The sequence below is a fragment of the Anas platyrhynchos genome, chromosome 1 (assembly GCF_047663525.1).
Source record: "Anas platyrhynchos isolate ZD024472 breed Pekin duck chromosome 1, IASCAAS_PekinDuck_T2T, whole genome shotgun sequence".
In the NCBI taxonomy this organism is placed as follows: domain Eukaryota; kingdom Metazoa; phylum Chordata; class Aves; order Anseriformes; family Anatidae; genus Anas; species Anas platyrhynchos.
The window spans coordinates 164,023,896-164,046,138 of NC_092587.1; the positions used below are offsets into that span (position 1 = coordinate 164,023,896).

Sequence of the window (22,243 nt, forward strand, 5' to 3'; positions counted from 1 at the left end):
CATTTTATTCTGACTTCATCCTGATTTTATTCTGTACTGTTACATCCTGTCAGATCTTATATTAAGCTATGACTTTTCTTTTTCTTTCTTACTTTCAAAATATCACTACGGAGACTTTGCTCTCTTTTTATCTTCTGTTTCTTAAATCTTGGTGTTTTCACAGGTGCTCCTTGCCCTTTGCTGGATATGGCAAGGGGTGTGCATGAGACTTTCAAAAAATTTCCTCTAATCACTCATCAGACAGCTCTTTGAAAGAGGAGATGATTTAATGGTACTTGCTCAAAACGCCAGGGGAATTTTGGTAGGGATGGTATAACAATAGAAATGTAAGGCCTACGAATGGTATGATTTGCACACTTCATGAGGTAGCACATAATGACTAATCCATCCCACTGTAAATTCTGGGATTTGAATGACTTAAAGAGCTTAGTTCCGTAACCTAAAATAGCCAATCTCTTATTCAGAGTTTCCTGTAAGTTTTACTACTGTAAGTTAAACACTATTCCCAAGACTGTGTGTTTAGGGGGCACACTAGCCGTGTGTAGGTTTTTGTACATGGTAGCAGAAATCAAGTTTTCATTCCCTTGTTGCATAACTTCTGTTTTTAAGCCCTGGAATGACTTAGTTTTTGTGTTCTAACATATAATCTGTAGGACTTGAAATAGTGAGTAGTAGTTTCATTAGTTATTTATAAATAACACAAGTTGTTTTGGTTAATATATCCAAACAAGTAGATTTCTAGGAAGTGTTGGTCTGAAATACCGTTTGAAAACAGCAGCTCTAGATGCAAACTTGGTTTTGTAGTTGCTACTCAGACAGCACAAACTGGGGTTCCTTCCTCCTGCCTTCACCCTCCCAGACTCTGTAAACTTAGCTCAGGAAGATTGCCACTAGGTTTTCTGTTGCTCTTTTGGTTGGTGCAACATGGGGCTCAACTGAGACCAGCCACCAATAGTATCAAGGGTAGAGAACTGAAGTACTGCAGAAACTTTATCAGCAGTAGCAAATAATTTGGACTATTGGTTATGTTTATGTTGGCTGTACGGGCTGTCAGTCCTAGATGTTTTAAAGGGAAAGCAGGGTCACTTGCTTAAGTCTGGGGACATGAGCTTGAGGACACAATTACTTCTCTTCTAAGATCGGGAAGTGGTGTCTATTTATTAGCTTAGACCTCAGTTTGCTCGCTGAGGCTTATGGACATCCAGGAGCTGTTGTAGATCACTAGCATAGGGACAGCACTGATCACTAGAAAGGCCTGTCCTATCTACATGGCTTATCATTCAGCACAAAGTATTCAATGGGAAATGTGCTGCTTGGGATGTTGTAGCTGAAATTTCAAGAAGATATGGTCTTGTCTCCATTGCGGGTCTCTCCTTTTGTGCAAGCCCAATGTGGCGAGACTGGCTGCAGCTGGAAAACTGCGGTCATCTGCTACTGACATACCACTAAAAGCATAACAAACACCCAACTTACCGGGCTTCCTTTCATCTAACTGGTTGTAAGGACATTGTTCTGTAACATGGAAATTCTTCACAGGCTGAAGGTTTGACTGCAGCTGCTGTTGATACAGCAGTTACACCAGTGATGAAGATGAAGCTGCAGACAAATCTCCCAATATTTGATGGTGTCTTCCCAAAAAGTTTGTGGTTGTGTGTAATATGTAAACCCAGCAAGGAAGTTGTGCTACAAGAAAACAGTTGGATACTTCTGTATTCAAGGTGAAGCTGCCACACAGTGCTCTACCTTCTAAAACTTTGCAGAAAATGCTTCTGCAGATTTTGTTGTACATTGGACAGTTTTAATAAAGAACTTTTATTTGTTTCTTTTTTTTTTTTTCTCCAAAGATGACTTACTTTGATCACCCAATCTGCTTCCTCTTTTCTTCAGTGATGGCGAGGGAAAGAAAAGAACATCAACCGTCTGCAGCAGCGAATCTCTAAATGCTGTGGGGGCCACGCTCACACCTCGCCGCATATCCTGGCGGCAGAGAATATTCTTGCGGGTAGCTTCACCTATGAACAAATCTCCTTCGAAAATGCAGCGTCCAGGTTTGTGTGGACTTTTAAATGAACAAACAGTTGATAATGAATAGCTTGTACTGCAATATGTGAAGATATGAAAGGAAAAAGGGGGTCAGTTTGATGCATTGCTTTTGATAGAGTAGGAAGAAGTTGCACTCAGTTCAATTTTAATCTTTGTTGCTTTGAACAGAGGATTCTGTAATCAGAAATGAAACAGATTGCAGCCTGCCCTGTCTGCCCTGGCAGTAAGGAACTAAGAACTGCCTCTTGCTGACAAAGATATCCTCTTTAACGGCTAGCAAATTCTTGCTCTAGCCTGCTTATATAATAGCAGCATTGGCAGAAAGAGGTAATTTTTCTGCTTTGACCTTGTACTGCACATAGCACCTGTTGAGTGTGCTAATAATTCTTGTAGTTTTAGGTCATTTAATGTATAAACCTGAAATTTGTGATGTAGTCCTGTTGGCAGAAGTTACAGTTGTGGATTAATGACAGACTCTTTATATTTATTGACCATACAGTATAGTAAGCCTATACTGCAGCTTAGCAGATAGAGTAAATTGCTTCTATTACAGTGCCTGTGGTAAATCACAGCAGTAAAAAAAAAAGTTCAACAGTAAAGGAGACTTTATGGATAAAGGTCTCTTTGTAACTTTAAAAGTAACTAGCAGGGGAAGGTGTTGAAATACTGGCTAACTTTAACACTTCATTTGAAAAAAGAAAAAGAAAAATCTACTGTTGAAATGCCTTTTTTCTGTCTTTGGGATCAGTGTCTTACTGGTAAAAATGAAAGACAACTATTTTCATTCTGCCCTGACATAAATTTTCATGGTATGTCAAACAATCTGATTTTCCTGTAATAGCCTTCTGATTCTTTGCAGATGGTCATGATGGAAGTGAATTGTTACCATTATCTCCTCTTGCTCCACCCTTGGAGGAGGACCCTCTTATTTTAGCATTGCAAAATGAGGATGGTACAGATAAAATTGGAGAGAAGAAAAACTCAGAAGAGCTACAAAGTCTGTGGAGAAAAGCCATCCATCAACAAATTCTGTTGCTTCGAATGGAGAAAGAAAACCAGAAGCTGGAAGGTTAGCTATTTAGAAAATGCCTTTTAAATTGCTACAGATTCTGCTATCTCACACTGAAAATTGTACCGGAATTGTGTGCTTCAAATATTGCTGTGTTTCTTTATCTTCTGGGTTAACAGTACTAGCATGAAATGTGTTTGCCCAGTCCTGTGTCAATTTAATGCCAACTCACTAAGTCTTCAGTTAAAGTTAAAGAAAATTATCCCTTTTTTCTCCCTCCCCCCCCCCCCAACATGCTTTCTAGTGCATGGTAGACAAAAATTGCTACAGGTTGTGTTCTAGCTGACTTAAGTACAGGAATTCTAATGTGAAGTGGCATCAGGAGAATGGATGCCATCTATATCTCACTTCAGTCCTTTGTAGTTTTCTGACCAGGCTTTCTGTCTCTCATTAACCATATCATGATGGTAACATAAACGGTTGAACCCAAATAAGATTTTTGAGCAATTGAGTGAGGTATGTCAGAAAGTTCTTTTTTCAGACGAGCACCGTACACTGAAAATTAAGCCTACTTACAGTAGGATCTGAAGTTGGCCATACTGATGTGTCAATGGTCGGTGCTCCTGGCTAAAATATTTTATTATGACTGGTCAAGACTTGCACAAATAAACAGTGGGATGTAGTATCTATCCTTGAGTATAAAAGTTCTTGAGTGTAATAGACTGAATAGTTTTCAATGAGAGTTAAAATTTTAAAATGTCCTCGCTGCAATTGCTGCCCTCATCTTCTCCTGTATGATGCTTAATCTCATTATATGGTAGTTGGATTCTTCAAACAAAACATCATGGTCTTATAAAGGTCAGTTAATTTTTTTTATTCTCTAGTGTTCCTTACTGAGAAGACGAGGAAGGGAAAGAAAAACAGCAGGGCAGAAATCTTTCCATGTCCCTACAAGCATACCTACTTGTATATATATCTTACATGTGTAGCATATTATTCTGTGTGCTTTCTCTATGGCTTTTCTCCCTGTTGGCACACTCTTCTCTGGAAGCTCCTAGATTTGCAAGGATCATGTAGAGAGGTGTCTGTTTCAACTTAAGCCAAAATCTTTGTTTGTTATTTTGTCAAATGGGCATTTTAACGCTGTGGGGTGGGAAAGCTGGATGTCTGCTGTAGTGACTGATCTCACGTTATTCCCTGTGGTAGTATGAGCTACAGAGGGACAAACTGCTTTTCCATATCATCCCTGCATGGCTGGAGGTACTAAAAACAATTAAGTCAGTCCAGTTCTGCCTGCCTGATTGCTCATAGTAAAAACAATTAACCTACAATTAAATGTACATCTTGGGGATGAAAAACATAGTAACAAAACACAGCCATTTTTCTACTTGCCACCAGATTCCTAGCTGTGAATTTATTCACTGTATATGATTGGTTTAAGACTGGAATTGCTGTGGAATGGTTTTCAGTGGTTTTCTGTTAAATTTTTGTTGTTTTTATTTACAACATGTTAATAGAACCTTTTTTCCCTGTTCCTTTTGCTGTCGAGGAGACTTGAATACTATTAGCTCTTTGCTTTGCAGAAGGTAAGTTCTGTGAATTGCACAAACTCGTTGTTTACTGTTATTTTCTTCTCTGAGCAGCTAAAAGTTTCTTTTCCTAGTCGATCACCTAGAAATGTAAGTGCTGCAAGAAGCAGCAGGCCACCTAGCAAGGTCTAGGAAGTGCATTAACAAGGTTGGTTGTAAGTAACCAAGGTTGACACAGTGGGTAACATGGACAGTTACGTTCAACAGGCAACCTTGTCAATTTTCAGTAGGGTTAAAACCGCAGAGCCAAAGTACAGTGAATGATAGCTAGTGCCCTTAATTCTGGAATTCCTTGTTGCCCAGAGATACGTTACTTCTGTCTTGAACCTGCCACAGACTTCCATACTGCTTGTAAGAATGAGACTTCTCAAATGGAATAATAGAGCAATAAGGTAGTATTTAAAATAATTGGACTACAAGCTTTTTTGGTGAGACTGCATTCCTGTGTTTACAGAAGAGTATTGCACCTTGCAGAATAGTTGCCTCCTCAAGGTCCCCTATAGTCTTCAGTAGATGGGGTCTCACTTGTGTAACATATGGCTTTTGAAAATATTTTATCACCTACCACTTTTTAATGGGCTAGGAAATGAGTTTACAGATTCATCAATATTGGCTGTATCCAAAGGTGATTAGGTGAAGGAACTGACTGTGTTGCTTTGCAGGTTGTATAATGATGTGAGAGTTTGCTTTAACCTAGAAATGATGGTTGGGGACAGTGGTTCATCTGTAGGGGAAGGAGTCTTCTGCAAGGAGTGAGTACTGCACACAAATCAAGGCAAATTTGGGGGGATAAATTAAATTGCAGGTTTCAGAGACTATATTTTGAAATGCACAGTTCAGTCCAATTATAAATAAACATAACTGTAAATTAAGAGAGATTCAGAAATAGACTTCAGTTCTTGATACCATTGGTGTGTAGAAATGGTGTGTTTTATTGCATGCATGTCATGTATAATAAAATAACTACAGTTAATTTCTTAGTAATAGAAATGGAAGCTACTCCTCCATGAAATTTCAGAGTAATCTCATGATTTTATGTCAGAAATAGTCCTCTGGAGAAAATATCTTGCCACAGGTAGTCATGCAGCAAATCTGTTAAGTGTACAGTAATATATGTTCTGTGCTGAGGCACAGATGTTCCTTTTTGAATATGGTTCACATTGGATACCTCATTTTAGTTACTTCTAATTAGCCTGATGGTGCCAGATAGCAGTGCCAGCAGCTCTTACAACTCTCTTAAGGGACATGTTAAAATTGGGCCCAGTGTGACAGACTTCACTTTAGAACATTTGCCTAGCTTCTTTGCTTAAATCTCTAATATAAACATTAATACATTTGAGATTTTCTATACTAAAACCATTCTGATGTTAAGTATAAATGAGAACAATCATCAATGGTGTTTTTGCAGTTAAAAAGCAGCAGCAGATGTGGTGAAGTTCAATGTGTTCAGTGGGTTTTTGTTCTTGCCCTAAGCCTTAAAAATGTTTTGATGTACTTCATGAATTACTAATGTTCATGGCCCAGTAATAGAAGTCAAATTTCTACCTCTGCAGCATCTTAGGACAGAGGACTAGGCCCATCTCAACTATTAACTGATGAATTGTAGATTTTTTTAATTTTTTTTTTTCATTTCCCTAGTCAGATTGTCAGATACGTTTATCTAACTCAAATGCTTTTTGCATATTTGATGTTTTGTGTAGTTTCCTGATGTTATAGTTTTCTTGTGTTCTCTTCCTTTATGTTTTGTGCTGTAGCAAGCAGAGATGAGCTCCAATCAAGAAAAGTCAAATTGGACTATGATGAAGTTGGTACATGCCAGAAAGACGTAATAAATGTTTGGGATAAGAAGTTACTTAACTGCAGAGCCAAAATTCGATGTGACATGGAAGATATTCATGGCACTTTGAAAGAAGGTATTTACATAGGGTGACTTTTAACTATGAAGTTTCTTTTTTGTTGTTTTTCCCGTTGCCTTCTTATACTGAAGGAAATCCACCACTAGTACCATCTTTCCAGTAGCAGAAAATCATTAAAAAATTGCCTTCTTTTTGCACATACCTTCACCTCCTACTGCCAAACTGAAAATACCTGCTGTTGTGTCTGTAACTTGTAGTGTCAGCAATGTAGAAACATATATAGTCATATTCCTAAAAGTAGCATCTTATCCTATTCTGAATGTAATTGTGCATTTCTTCCTGCTGGAGGCTAATGGCTCAGAGGTGGCAAACCAAATGATGTCTGTATCTTGGTTGCCTAATGTAATTGCTTGTTTTAATTACTACAAAATCGTAGTTAATGTTTAGTTAGTGGGACTGAGCTGAGTGAATACATAGTGGACAGCTTCTGAAGCTGTCTGTTGTAAGGGATGCTCCAGCCTGCTAAGCCAAGACTTCACAAAGAAAATTCTTGCATGTTACAGCACTAAAAATATACCCCTGCTCAGGCCTCTTGTATTGTGACTGAACTGCAGGCGTACCAAAAAGTCGTCGGGGAGAAATTTGGCAATTTTTGGCTGTGCAACATCGAGTTAGACACAGATTGCCAAACAAGCAGCAGCCTCCTGATGTCTCCTACAAAGAACTTCTGAAACAACTGACGGCACAGCAGCACGCCATCCTTGTGGATCTAGGTATGTCCATTTTGTAGCTGGGAGATTTTTCTGAGGTGTTCCCTGTGTGTGAGTGGAAACACACCAGACTTAATGGAACTTGTTGCTGGAGATGGATGCTGCTGTAGAAACACCATTTTCTGTATTGTGAGGACACATTCTACCTGTGCCACTTTGTGTCATAGGAGAAGAGAATATGAAATAAGATCAATGGTTACAATCTGAAGTTGGTGGTAAAATATGGATTGATCTAAAATCAACCTGCATATGAAAGCAAAGGGAAAAGCCTATGGGGAGAGAGACGGGCTGTTTATCTGATGGATCTGTTTCTTTTTAGAGGAACTGAATATCAACTATTCCTCTCTTTACATCAGGACGAACATTCCCTACACATCCTTACTTTTCTACCCAGCTGGGAGCAGGACAGCTATCGCTCTTTAATCTCCTGAAAGCGTACTCTTTGCTGGACAAGGAAGTGGGTTATTGTCAAGGTATAAGCTTTGTAGCTGGAGTGCTGCTTCTACACATGAGTGAGGAGCAGGCCTTTGAAATGCTGAAGTTCCTCATGTATGACCTTGGCTTCCGTAAACAATACAGGCCAGACATGATGTCACTACAGGTAAGTCAGTCCCTCTGTTAGAGCAAACCAGAGTTTTGAATGAGTTATGAGCAATTAGAGGTTGCTGAAGATCTCCAGGGGCTTATAAAATTTCTTACGCTGTTTTGGAGATTGTAAGGCACAAAAAATGTAACTGTTAAACCCTTTTCTGACTCTGAATTTGCAAACAAAGAAGTTTAGAAGTTGCAGACTTTTCCTGTCACACATCCCCATGATCTCCTGTTTGCAAACTCTGCTTTCTCTGCTGTTTTGCTCTTCTTTTTATCTTCCTCACTGCTCTCTCTTCCTTATTTGAAAAAACATATCTGCTTGCATCAGTACATACAGAGTTTAAAAATAAAAATTTGCTTTTCTTCTCTTCATACTTAGATTTTTCTCCTTGTGACTCAAAGTCAAACCAATAGTGACACCCAGTGGCCTGTCCACATACTCTTCAGGCCTCTCTTATAAGATCTCTCATCTTTTGCCCCTCTTTTCTCACATTCTTGTCTTCTCCCACTGCCAACCCCAGCACAGAGGAAAAACGGGTGAACTATTAATCATTTAGTTTAGTTATGAAATTAGGCTTGTTATTCAATATTAGTCTTTAATAGCTATCTACAGATACTTAAGGCTGCTTAAGGTGACGAGAACTCTTTCAGCATAACCTTTTTTTTTCTTTCCCCTTTTTTCCCCATGTGAGAAATTTTAATTGACAATTTTAATTGTCAGGAAAAAGTAGTTAAATAGATTCTTATTTCATAATGACCCCATCCAATAATTGGTTTACTGCCTCTGATATTCTTCTGATTTCCCATATAAATGTGTTTTGTATCAACGCTATTCAAACTCTGCTTAATTAGCATCTTTGATAATTAAAGCAAGGACTCAAATGCAATCACAAATTTAGCTATCTGGCTTGAATGAGAAGTGATCTGTCTGCGGACCCTGCTGACTGACAGGTAGTTTCAGGTGCAGTCAGTCTGTGGTAGGGAAAAATCATGGCCACTAAAAGTAGAAAAGCAACCAGATGATTTTCTTATTGAGCAATAGATTCATATTAAGGATAAGGCACTGTTGACAGCAAAATTGTGCCTGACAGATAATCGATATATTCCTACTTCTCACTTTCTGCTTTTTATGAGCAACTTACTGTGGAATATAAAATCAATATAAAATCAAAATTGCAAGGAAATAATTTGCTATGGAATGGTATTTTTAGCAATGAATAGCAACTTTTAACCATTGTGCTTTGCAGCCTTTGAGAGATTGTATAGCAGCACTTCTAGTATCAGTCTTAAATTTCCCAAGACTGCTGGTGTGCAGGAAGTGTGCTGGGAAATATGTATGTGGTACATCTCTATTGACCCATCATATCCAATGTAGTGTGTACAGAAGCTGTGAAAGTGATGACTGTAGCATAAGAGCCTTAAATGCAGCAAAAATATGGCCAAGATTCAAAGGATGAAAGCTGAAATACGTAAATTTAGCCAGAAATGGTTTAAACTCTGTAGCTAAGAGTTTTGAAATGTCAGTGATTTTATATTACTTGGAAAATGTGCCTTAACTTTCTTTGCTACGAGACTGGAAGCTCTGCTTTGTTGATCAAGTTAGATCAACATGTGCTCTTCTTGCCAGAAACTTGTGAATCTGAACTGAAATGAGACTTCATTAATTAATAATCAAGTTCAAACTGTTCGTTGTTATTGAGTACTGTGGTGGTTTTAATTCATTAGGGCTGGGTTGTTTATTTGGGGGCAGATATCACCTGAGGCTCTAGGCAGCAATTAAGCTTCATTTTACAGTGCCATCTGTACTGAAGTTAATTTCTCTTGAGTGAAGCGTGAATTGATTGGAAAACTGACTAAAGCTGAAATTTTCTTTCTCTGCTTCCCTTCCTCCTTTTCCCTATGCATTATAGATTCAGATGTATCAGCTGTCAAGGCTTCTTCATGATTATCACAGAGACCTCTATAATCATCTTGAAGAAAATGAAATCAGCCCCAGTCTTTATGCTGCACCATGGTTTCTTACACTATTTGCATCCCAGTTTCCATTAGGATTTGTAGCCAGAGTATTCGGTAAGAAAGATTATTCTATGCAATAATAAATAAAACAACATGAGCTGTAATGTTTTTGAACTCAAAGGGAATGGTTTTCTACATAATAATGATGTTTGGGATTACTGTTGTGGGTGGCAAGTAGCAATGCTCTTCATGCTGAGATGTCAGCTCCTTTTCAGAGAGGAATACCAAATGTATTCTTTGAAACATCAGACTTGAACAATTAATTTTGTCTGCTGTTATTAGCCAAGATTTGACTTGTGAAGTGAGAATGGCTGAAAATTTGTTGCAAATGTATTTTATGCATCAAGTGTTCAGTCTGATCTAAAAAAAAGTTTATCTTGTTGAACTTGGAAACCGAAATTTAGCACAGTGTGTGTGGGAGAGAATGTCGTTTTAAAGAAAATATTTGTGAAAAACTGATTTAAAGTGCTTTCTAGTAAAAAATCAAGTAAATTTAGACCTAAGGGTTGTTATAAGTATTCATGTATGTTGAAATGTGTCTTAGTGTGCATTCTGTTCCATGATACTCTTCAGATGTCTAGTATAGAAGCTTAATTACTGACTGTGCCTTGTGCTGTTTACAGTATCAGCAAAACAAGTACGTGGTTTTGTATTCTTTTATCATCAATAAAAACTGCCAGCTTAATCATCTCACTAGCAATGCAACATTTTATTTTATTTATTATTTTTATTATGTAATACTTGCTATATTCAAATATATGTCTGTTGTTCCTTGGTGCATATTATATGCTTCCTCTTTAAATAGACCTTTTTTCCATATATTTTTTTTCATAAAAAGATCTTTTGTATTTTCTTAAGAAATACACATCTTTTGTCTCATGTTTTATTCCTGAAAGGTGTGTTTTTTTCCACTTTTTTAGTTGTTTGGTGAAGGTTTTCTTGTTTGTTTACTTGGTTTTGACCTAATAATTTCTCCATTCCAGAGGTGTTTTTACAGCAAACATTTTTTGACTACTTTTTGAGCGAACAAACAATTGCTGTGTCTGTTTTTCACTGCCATTCATGTGATCGATGCATGTCTTTGCTAGTAGGATTATTGAATTCCTGGATACTCAAGACTTTGGTATTGTGTGTTTGTGTTTTTGTGTTTTCTTTTTGATTTTATCAAAAGGCAAACATGCTTTTTTTTGTTGTTGATCTTTGATTTTTTTTTATTTTTGTATTTGTTCAACTTCAGTGGGCTTCTAATTTGGAAAACTTATTTTTTAGGGGTGTGGAGAGCCAGTGTTTATTCCACTGTACGTGAGCTGAGCAAGACATGTTTCATTTTAAAACCGAAAATTGAGTGTGCTGTTTTCTTCCTAACGCTTCAGTTTCCTGCATTTTCACTGTCTTACGAACAATTGTCAAATACCAATAACCAGTGCTTAATGTCTACCAGTCACAAATTATATGCTTATAGAATGTACTTATGCTGCTTGAACGTGCATCATAGAGAAGGGAGAGGTTAGGGAACTATGTATGAGAAAGATGATTGCCTCGCTGGAGTCCTGGTGCTACCAAGTGATACCAGTTTAGGACCAGGGATGACCTTGCTGTGTCAGAAGCTGAGGATGTCAAGAAGCATAGCCCTGCTTTTGGTGGTGTGACAAAGCCTAACAGCACAGGAGGCTTATTTGAACTGCTCATTTGCTGGGTTCATCTGTTGTTATAAGCCCACTGCTGCTGCCAAGACCGTGTTTTTGGTTACAGTGATCAAATTTCTAGTTTCTGTCAGTCAGTTTCTGTCTAGCTGTCTGTCTCTAATGACTTCTGTAGGGCCTGAACTTTCCTCTTACATCCATGTAATTATAATATAATTACCTCAAAGTAAAGATTTGAGGCTTAAATTATAGCCATTGTGATCACTATGATGGATTTTGAAAAAAACTGTGGTTGATGTTGGAAGCTTCATGATCATTTTTAAGGACGAGCTTCTGTATGTAGAAAACAGTAAAACATCAGTACATAGTGATGCGATCCACTTCCCAATTGTTTTTCAGACATAGGTGTGTTTAAACACAGTTAGTAGTTAGTTAACAGTCCATAGCCTACAGTAGACAGTTATGAAATGTTTATTGCAGACAACTACTACAGAAAAAAAGCATGCAGTACATTCTTTAATGCACTCTTAAATCTGTAAGATGACAGGAGATGCTTTTATATGTTTCAGTCTCATGCTGAAATAAGACAGATTGCACTTCTCCTGAACTGAATAAATTTGCAAACATGCTTAAAAAGAAAAAAAAAACAAAACATCTCAGCAAATATATATCCATGCAATTGCTTTAGCTCTCATTTTCAAGGTATTTTAATTATTTTCTTTTTTTAGACATTATTTTTCTTCAAGGAACAGAAGTCATCTTTAAAGTAGCACTGAGCCTACTTAGCAGTCAAGAGACATCTATAATGGGATGTGAGAGTTTTGAGAATATTGTTGATTTTCTTAAGACCACTATTCCAGACATGACTCAGCCTCAAATGGAAAAAATTATTACCCAGGTACAGTTGTTTTTTATTCTCTATTTTTTTTTCGTTTAGTTTACTTTTAAAAGATCATGCCTAATGTGTATGTAAGTCTTCGAAGTATGTTCCTCTTGGTATGAAATGCAAAGAAATAGTCTTCGAGCAACTGGTGTAGAAAAACAACAGGAAACACAACTGTGCAGGTGATGGAGAACTGGCACAGGTTGCCCAGAGAGTCTGTGGAGTCTCACTGTTTGCAGGTCTTCAAAAGCTGCCTGGATCCGGTCCTGGACAACCTGCTCTGGGTGGCCCTGCTTGAGTGCAGGGGCTTAGACCAGATGACCCCCAGAGGTCCCTTCCAACCTAACCCGTTCTGTGACTGTGTGATGATCTATTTTCAATGGTGTTTGAACTACAGTTTTACGAAGACTTTAGTTGCTACCTCAGCATAAGTATAAAGGATACCTAGAGTGTCTTTGTGTGTGTGTGTGCATGTCCCAGCTATTAGGAAAACATGACTTTGCTTATACATTTCACATCATCATCAGAGTGGTAAAAGCAGCCTATCTCCCAAACCTAAACCCATCTGTCACTCCCTGCTACTGGGTGAGCAGTCCAGTAATTTATGATGGGAAGCAGAATTTGCCATGGTAGAAAGAGGCAGCGTTACACTAATGTCTCCTCCTGATTCTTTGATCTCCTGGCTGCACAGGGCTAGTTCCTACTGTAGAGACTCATCTAACACCTTCAACTTAAAATACCATGGATTAGGAGGTTTGTGAAGCCCTGCTTTTGCAGTCTGTAATCAAGGTGAAGCAAACTTTTACTGTTCTGTTGCACAGGCAGCTTCTGTCCTACAGGGGATTGCTGTCAGAGTGCCTTGGTACAACTTCCACTTCTCAACCTAACTCTATTCTTGTAGGTGTCACACCTGTCAGGTACTTGGTGATAGAAGTAAAAGCTCCTCAGGAGTGACCCCTGCCTTTCTTGGGTAAGAGAAAGGAGGACTGGAGTATTTCAACTGTATCATTGCAACTTCATGGCAAAGGGTGAGAATAGAAGATAAAAAAAATTGTTGTTGATGATGTAAGGAAAGCACCTGTTGAAGTTCCTTGTGAAGTACAGTCAGTGATTGGGATTTTCATCTCTTCCTCCTCTTCCTCTGCAATGAAGCTGCTATTTGAACATGAATATCAGTCTAGTACCTTAACTGTGAACCCATGTGCAGCCTGCCCCATTCAGGTGGCAAATCAGAGATAAGAGTTCTAGAAAACCATCTGCATATGCAAGAGTTGAGTTAATACTTACACATGCCTATGGCTTCGTTAACACTTGAATATTTCCCGTGCTGTCAGTTAATTCATTTGTAGACATAATGTAAATCTTCAGTTCCTCGTTGCATTGACTGTGATCGCAATGCTAAACCTGTGTCAGGCACTTTTGTGTCTATCTTTACAATTCAGTAATTCTGTCAGTGATGGAGATGGTAGTTCAATATTTTTGATACTGTTGGAAATTAAATATCTGTCCCACATTCTGTGTGGGTTGCAGAGCATCCATGCTGTGACTAGGATGGTGCAAGTGGCTTTGTGCAGAGCCATATCTGATTGAGTAATGAACAGTTTACATTGCCTGAGCAGAGGTGGGTGTTTTTATACATGGGTCAGCATAGCTCTGAGATGAAGGTCGCCTGCTGTCTGGTGCCATGCCTTCCAGATTTGCATTCACATGCCCACTGCTTACATCCTATTGCGCCTACCTGGACAGGCTGCAGGTGGAATTTGTTTCTTTCTCAGTGTTGTCATTCCCAGTACCTTTGTGCTGGCTAATAATGAAAGAAAAATGTAATATTCAGATAAAGAGTTGGCTGGGTTGGTACTTCAGAGAAAAATGGCACTTGCCTAGCTTGAACACCGTATGTACTTTAAAGTTCTATCTCATTTGAATAACCTGAAGAATGATGAACAGAAGGCAGAACCTGTTTTGTTGGGGGATCTGTGTTTGTCTTTTGATAGTGAATAGTTTGTGACTTATAAAATAAGAAATAGAATTGATGTTGCTGCAAACGTTCTTCTTAGCCTAAACTATTTGGTAACTTTCAGAAGCTGAGAGGCTGTGACTGAATATATAAATGATGAAGGGTCATATGGCCCCAACAGTGTGAGATGCTAAGTCCCATAGTCTTTATTCACAATTCTTAGGTGTTTATATCCCAGTAAAAAAGTACAGCACAGAGAAACCATCACTATGAAGAGTATTTTATAAAAGTCTACATGGGCACTTGGAGTAAAGAGACACAATTTTGAGAGAGGTGATCTGTTGATTCCTGGATTATTTTAGCTCATTTTGAGATCCTGCTCCCATCACAGACAGATGGTAGTTTAAAAATTAAAACTACTTCTTCAACTTCTTAATATTTCTATGCAAGAGATGGTAAGGCTTGGTTCTGTTATAAAGTTCTTGGATTAAATACAATGTTGCTGATACATCTGATAGCAAGAGGTAGTATTTGGCAGCCATTCAAGTGGTGATATAATTTATTCTAAAGTCTATGATGCATTGTGGCTACAATGAGAACTCTATATGCCAGAACACTCTTGCTTTAAAATATTTTTTTTTTATATGAAAGGAACAGGAAAAAAGTTAATCACAGATTTGCCTCTTAGCAAACTTTCAAATGGAACAAGTGCGTTCTCTCTCTGTAGTCAAAAATTCTTTTTTCTCTCATGACAGGTGTTTGAGATGGATATTTCAAAACAGCTCCATGCCTATGAAGTAGAGTACCATGTTCTGCAGGATGAACTCCAGGAAAATGTGAATCCCTGTGATGAAGGTGAACCTCTGGAGAAGCTGGAGAGGGCAAACAGCCATTTGAAAAGGCAAAACATGGATTTGCTGGAGAAGCTACAGGTAAGATTGCACTTACCTGTAGGACTTAAGACCTCAAACTTGGATAACTCAAACGTGGATAGGTCATTCCTGTGATTCAGCCAATAGGGAATTGTTTTTTCTAAACAGTACACAAGTTGTAGGTACATAAGTCTCTTAATTATAAAACCTTATGCAGCTAAGCAGTTCTCGCAAATACAGTGATTTGCTTCTGTTAGGCATATTTTTAACTGCTTTGTCATTCCTTCTACTCTTCCTTCTGCTCTTCCTTCTTGTTTCAGATATATTTTTTTTTTCTCAAAACGTTTCTGTGCTTACTTCCCTTGAAAACTGTTGGCTAATTTGTATGTATCTTGCTCAAAAATCAGTTGTCTGTCCCTTCATCACCTTGTTTCCATGCTGAAAATTTCCATGAAATAATCCATAGTTCAGTAGCCTTGCTTTCTCCAGACCCTTGTAGGCAGTATTGTTCTATCTGCTGAAGCTCCTAGTCATACTTCTGTTTTGAAAGGTGGTCTTTCCAAGCAGACCTGAAGACAGCTGAGTTTTCGTGAGATCTTGCTTGATTCAGTCATGCTTTAAAAAGCTGTCTCTTTCTCCTTCATTCTTCACCCTTTCTCCAATAGCCTGGCCAAGATTTGTTTCAGGTTTCCCTAAATGTTGTTGTCTTGCATTTTCCTGGAAGATGTATTATTCTTCTTGCATCACCAGGCCATTCCTGATATAATTGTTATTTGAAAAAGCATTGTGAAGTTCTCGGAGAATACCTTTGGCTTCAGAAACCTGAAAACAGAAGCAGGAAAAAAAAAAAAAAGTAAAGATCAAGTTGGCAATCGCTAACAATAAGAAGTTTAATGAGAGCAAGTGCTGAATTCTGCACCTGGGAAGGTGCAACGCTGACTATACGTACAGACTGGGGAATGAGAGGCTGGAGAGAAGCCCAGCAGAAAGGGATCTGGGGAGGGTTGGTAAACAGCAAGTTGAACATGAGCCGACAGTGTGCACTGGCAGCCAAAAGGGCCAACTGTATCCTGGGGTGCATCAAGCACAGCATTTGCTAGCTGGTTGAGGGAAGTGAGTGTCCTGCTCTGCTCTGTGCTGGTGCAGCCTCACCTTGAGCACTGTGCCCAGTTTGGGGCACCACAATATGAGAAGGGCATAAAACTATCAGTGTGCTCAAAGGAGGGCTACAAAGCTAGTGAAGGGTCTAGTGGGCAAGATGTGTGAGGAGCGGCTGAGGTTTGCTGAGCCCAGAGCAGAGCAGGCTGAGGGGAGGCCTCATGGTGGCCTGCAGCTCCCTCACGAGGGGAGCGGAGGGGCAGGCGCTGAGCTCTGCTCTCTGGGGACAGCGACAGGACCTGAGGGAACGGCATGGAGCTGGGACAGGGGAGGGTCAGGCTGGGGGTTAGGGAAAGGTTATGCACTGAGAAGGTTCAAGAAGCATTTGGACAGTGCTTTCAGACTTATGGTCTGATTTTTAGGTGGTCCTGTGTGGAGCCAGGAGTTGGACCAGATGATTCAGGTGGCCAAGAAGGCCAACGGCATCCTGGCTTGTATCAGAAACACTGTGACCAGCAGGGCTAGGGAGGTGATCGTCCCCCTGTACTCGGCTCTGGTGAGGCCGCACCTCGAGTACTGTGTTCAGTTCTGGGCCCCTCGCTACAAGAAGGACATCGAGGTGCTTGAGCGGGTCCAGAGAAGGGCGACGAAGCTGGTGAGGGGCCTGGAGAGCAAGTCCTATGAGGAGCGGCTGAAGGAGCTGGGCTTGTTCAGCCTAGAGAAAAGGAGGCTCAGGGGTGACCTTATCACTCTGTATAAGTATATTAAAGGAGGCTCTAGCGAGATGGGGGTTGGCCTGTTCTCCCATGTGCCTGGTGACAGGACGAGGGGGAATGGGCTAAAGTTGCGCCAGGGGAGTTTTAGGTTAGATGTTAGGAAGAATTTCTTTACTGAAAGGGTTGTTAGACATTGGAACAGGCTGCCCAGGGAGGTGGTTGAGTCACCATCCCTGGAAGTCTTCAAAAGACGTTTAGATGTAGAACTTAGGGATATGGTTTAGTGGGGACTGTTAGTGTTAGGTCAGAGGTTGGACTCGATGATCTTGAGGTCTCTTCCAACCTAGAGATTCTGTGATTCTGTGATTCTGTGATTCTTGTGGATCCCTTCCAACTCAGGATCCCTTCCAATCATTTTCTGTGATTCTATGATTTTAAGTCATTGTTATTTTTCTATTTATGGGCTGAGGGTGCTGTGCTCTGTTCTTTTAGTATTATTGAAAACAGAGATCACTTTTTAATTACCATTGGTAATTAGATTGTTATTACTATTTTTCATCGCTACGTGAGCGTTTATCTCTGTTCTGAAAATGGATATAGACACACCAACGGCATAGAATAATTATGAGTGAATAATGTTAAAAGTCTCCATTCCTCTTTTTCTGTTTTTGTTCTGTTTTTTTTTTTCTTTTTTTTTTTTCTTTAGACTACTGTGTTATAATGCATCTTCATCTGTTCCTTAAGCTCTTTGTCTTTTTGTTTGTATGGCTTCTTCATTGCTGTTCTTTGCCTTTATCTAGGAATGATCAGCATTCCCCCCACTTCTTGCAGGGATGCATTCACCACTCATGAGGTCCAAGGTTTCTGATATCTAGTCAGCATTCTTTTCCCAGAGGAAGCTGTAGGTCTTTTGTTGGAGGGTAGGGAACACTGTCTGCTAAGCAACCGAACTTTTAGGTTCTCTTCCCCTCTCATCTCTCCATCCTGGTAATTTTATTCTATGGGGTTACAATTGCTCACTTGCTGTGAGACTTTTTTTGTCCAGTGCTACTCCAGCTGCTAATTTCCTTTTTTCCCCTGCAACTTCAGTTCATTGTTGCTCCCAAACGTTGCTTGCTTGCTGCAGCATGACTCCTTCCCTCTGCAAAGCTTTCAGAAATCCTTCATATTAATCTAGCACCTCTAAGGAGATCCTGTGTATGATGCACAGTAGGTGTTCCTCATGTCATCTGCCTACACAGATGTTTTTTAGAGACATTTATGTAGCTATGCTGTGTTGTTACTAAATAATACGCCGTCAGACACACACGCACAAAAAGTTGTTCAGAGTGTCTTGATTTATTAAAAAGATAATGTTATTGTTTATAGGTTGCTCATGCTAAAATTCAGAGTCTGGAATCCAGCCTGGAGACTATTTTGACTCGAGAGAGCAAAATGAAGACTGTAATTCAGTCCCTGGAACAAGAGAAGATAACATATCAAAAGACTCTTGAACAGATAATGAAATATTTGCCAACAGAAGCATTGTCTGAATGTGAACTACTCCTGAAGGAAGTAAACTACAATCCAAATAATAAAACAAAATGAGTAATAAGCCATAGACCAGGGTTTTCTAGGCAGCATTTTGTCAAATATTAAGGGAAAGAAAAATGAGTTTGCTGCTTTCAAAGGACTTAGCAATAGGCAATTATTATCCAAAACTAGTGCTGGGACACTCATAGCTACAGATGGGCCTTCAAATCTCAGTATGCAAATTCAGGCTATTATTATTTTTTAATGATTATGTAAATAAATCACAAGGGGAAAATAAAGGATTCTCACATGTAATTATGATGAGTAGATGTATATTTAGAGTTGACCTAAAGGAAAAGATAAATTTTAGTAGTTGGAGCCAAGGTAATGGTAAACTACAATTTCACTCTGGATGTGCTTGTCTTGTAGTGAAATGAAGATAGCGTGTCTTTATATATAAATACACATATATATATATGCATATATATATATATATGTTGAATAATACTTGAAGAAGAAAAAACGAATGTAATTGCCCTCCAAAGAGCAGCATGTTTCACATCTTCTGTGGAAAATCTGTGTGAACTCATGCGTGCCTCTCTTTTAATTCTACTGATGTGTGCATAGACCAGTAATGCAGAATAAGTATCATGACCTGGTTCATACAGGAAGAACTCTAGTGCCATACACTGCCTGGGCTGTACCAGTCAGCAATGTAATTCTACATGCATGTTGGACCTGAAAAAAAGTGTCACATCATCGCCAAGCCTCCGTAACATTGACTTAAGAAATAGGTATCTATACACACACACAGAAATTTTAAAAGTAAGAGCTAAGAGTGATACCTTCTTCCTGGCTTGCTTATTTCTGCCTGTACTGGCATTGGTCAGTGATGATGGGTGGAAGGAAGTAAAGCTGTGGAGTGGTATTTATTCTGATGTTAATTTTCTGCAGGATAGTTGCTGTCATAAGATTTAGGCATATAAAAGGTTCTCATTTAACCAAAGAAATATTGCAAGAAGCCTTGTCTTATCATAATGGGAGCCAGAAAGCTAATATGAAATTTTGTTTGAAGAGAAAATTGAGGTAGGTTGCAGAAAGAAGAGCGCAAGTGCACTGAGAGAGGACCAAGCAAGTTGCAAATATTATGTACACCTTGCAGTGTATATAAATTTCAAAGGGGATTCTGAAGTACAGGTGCAGTTTAATATTTAAGGTTATTCCTGTTTTAATCCTGCTTTGTGGTCTTTTTTTTTTTTTTTTTAAAAAAAAAAGTAAGTCATGAATTTGTGTGTTCTGAGCAGAAGGTGAGGTAAGCTCTGGTCATTTTGTGGGAGAAAATATCTTTATAACAGTATAAAAAGATGCATTTGGATTTGAAAATGTCTTGAAGTGGAATTTTGAAGAAGTCTTAGACAAATTTGTAATAGACACGCATTTTGGAGTGCATGTCTGAACCGTTAATCGAGTGTTACTGTGGCTCATGTTATCTCTTACCGTTTATACTGTATTTCAGGAAACACTTTTTATTTTTTAAAGAAAAGCAATTAAGCAAAGTGCCAAATCCAGCTGTGTCTTTATGCATAAGATTGTCCAATTTAGAAAGCAAGTACTGAAAGAGTATTAAGTTTTATTTTAACATAAATAAAAGTGAGGAACAACAATGCTGATCTGCTGCACACTGCTGCAGAACTTAGGGTTTTGGGGTCTCTTGGGTTCTTCTGTTGTTGTTGTTGTTTTTTACTTCCATGGTGTTTTACTTGATTAAAAATATTGATTTACTTAATGGTCTTTCTTTTTACAGTTGGGGTGCAAGGTCTTAACACTGTGTATAAAATTATGTGGAATTTGTCTAGATATTTCAAGAGTATTGTATTGTACCAAGTGGGAAAATGCCAAGTGAAAAGGCAGTTCTTTGCTGTTTTGTTCAAAGTAAGTTTTAGCTGATGTGTATATACAAAACCAATCCCAGGAACTGCAGTAGTGTGTATTACAAAGAATCAAGGTTATTCAGATGCATCTTTTTTTAAGATGCACTGAATGTGCTTTATCTTCTGTTTGACTTATCAAATTTTTCATGTAATGCCTGGAGAAATTCCAATAAATGTCATTGCTGCATTTCCCATGGCCTCAGGCTACTTCTGTTTTTTCAGACTTCAGATACCAATCTCATTGGTAGTAGTACTGTTTATGTGAAAGATGAAAAGGATTTGCTTATTTTCTAGTTGTGATAAAATGGGATTTGTAGAAGGCCACGAGGAATATAGAAATTCTTAGCAGAAAAATATTTTTCATTGTTCTTAATGAATTACAAGGTATTTTTCTTCTATAGAAGTACATTTAGTGTGTAAGTATGTTGAGAATGGTACTTTGAACTCTACACTGTACGTCTAGCTGGGAAGGAGGAGGGAGCATATCAACAAGTAGGAATAAACTACAGAAGTGAAAATACTCTGAGGTAAGTGTCTCATGACATTAGGATATTTTTGGTAGCATTTGTGTCCTGGACACAAGTGTGGCTTGTAACTGGTTATCTCTAGGGTGTTTAGCTTGAAACCTACAATCATGCACACATGCTGCTGACCTTCTTAAGATAAATAGCTAATAAATAACAAAATGATCTGGAAGACTGTGCATAGAATGTGTGTTTGTCTCCATCCTTTCATTTTTCCCTCTCTATTTTAGAGGCTATTTTGTGGGGTTTAGTTGCAGCTGTGTTAAGGTGGAGAGGGAAGTCTAAGGTGCAGTATGCCAGAGACAGAGCAACAGAAGTGTGTGCTTGGGAAAAAGGATTGTTCCTGGGTTTGGTCTTTTTTTTTTTTTTTTTCCTTGTATCTCGTTTTTCTGTTAGGGGGAAAAATGTTTTCACAATAAAGCTATTGTTCTGCCTCAGCTAAACACAATAGCACTCTTGATTTTGACAGTCAATGTGCTGAGAACTAACTTAGGAGGAAAAAGTATCCACTGTTTTCAGGAGCAGCTAATTTAAATTGGTTTCTGCTGGCAGAGGGCTTTCTTGAAAGGTCTGGGAAGAGATCCATCTTTGTAGCTAGCAAACTAGCTTGTAAATGAAGAGCACTACACTGCCAGGAGTACAGTTGAAATAGGTCAGTCTGGTAAGAAGGACTAACACAGGGAACTCTCTGGTATTCACTTCTTTTATGGATGGAAATATTGGCTGGAAAGCTATCCCCCACCTAACCCCAAGAGAGGAATATTTATGTAGAATGGAATAGAATAAAATAGAATAGAATAAAATAAAACAGCTTGGGTTGGAAGGAACCTTAAAGCTCATCTAGTTCCAACTCCCCCTGCCATGAGCCACCCACTAGATTCCATTGCCCAGGGCCCCATCCAACCTGGCTTTTGACACCTCCAGGGATGGGACATCCACAGCTTCTCTGGGCAACCTGTGCCAGTGCCTCACCACTTTCTGAGTGAAGAATTTCTTCTTTACATCTAATCCAACTCTACCGTTTTGCTTAAAAAGTATTCCCCCTCATCCTATCATTACTTGCCCAAGCAAAAAGTCACTCTCCATCTTTTTATAATCCCCCTGTAAGTATTGAAATGCTCCAATGAGGTCACCCCAGAGCCTTCTCTTCTTTAGGCTGAACAGACTCAGTTCTCTCAGCCTTTCTTCAGAGCAGTGATGCTCCAGCCCCTTCATCATCTTTGTGGCTCTCTT

General features: G+C 38.9%; 1 protein-coding gene across 5 annotated transcripts in view; it reads left to right on the forward strand.

The window, feature by feature from the left end:
• The window catches only part of TBC1D4 (TBC1 domain family member 4), a 107,507-nt gene extending 86,829 nt beyond the window's left edge, over positions 1 to 20,678 (forward strand). For all 5 annotated transcript variants that reach the window (XM_072032493.1, XM_072032494.1, XM_072032497.1 and 2 more), the window contains 9 exons: positions 1,888 to 2,048; positions 2,903 to 3,112; positions 6,396 to 6,554; positions 7,112 to 7,270; positions 7,624 to 7,868; positions 9,769 to 9,928; positions 12,246 to 12,415; positions 15,113 to 15,289; positions 18,412 to 20,678. In XM_072032493.1, the coding sequence (XP_071888594.1) occupies positions 1,888 to 2,048; positions 2,903 to 3,112; positions 6,396 to 6,554; positions 7,112 to 7,270; positions 7,624 to 7,868; positions 9,769 to 9,928; positions 12,246 to 12,415; positions 15,113 to 15,289; positions 18,412 to 18,630 (1,660 nt within the window). In that variant the 3' untranslated portion in view covers positions 18,631 to 20,678. The remainder of the gene's footprint in view (positions 1 to 1,887; positions 2,049 to 2,902; positions 3,113 to 6,395; positions 6,555 to 7,111; positions 7,271 to 7,623; positions 7,869 to 9,768; positions 9,929 to 12,245; positions 12,416 to 15,112; positions 15,290 to 18,411) is intronic.
• Positions 20,679 to 22,243: the final 1,565 nt, after the last annotated feature.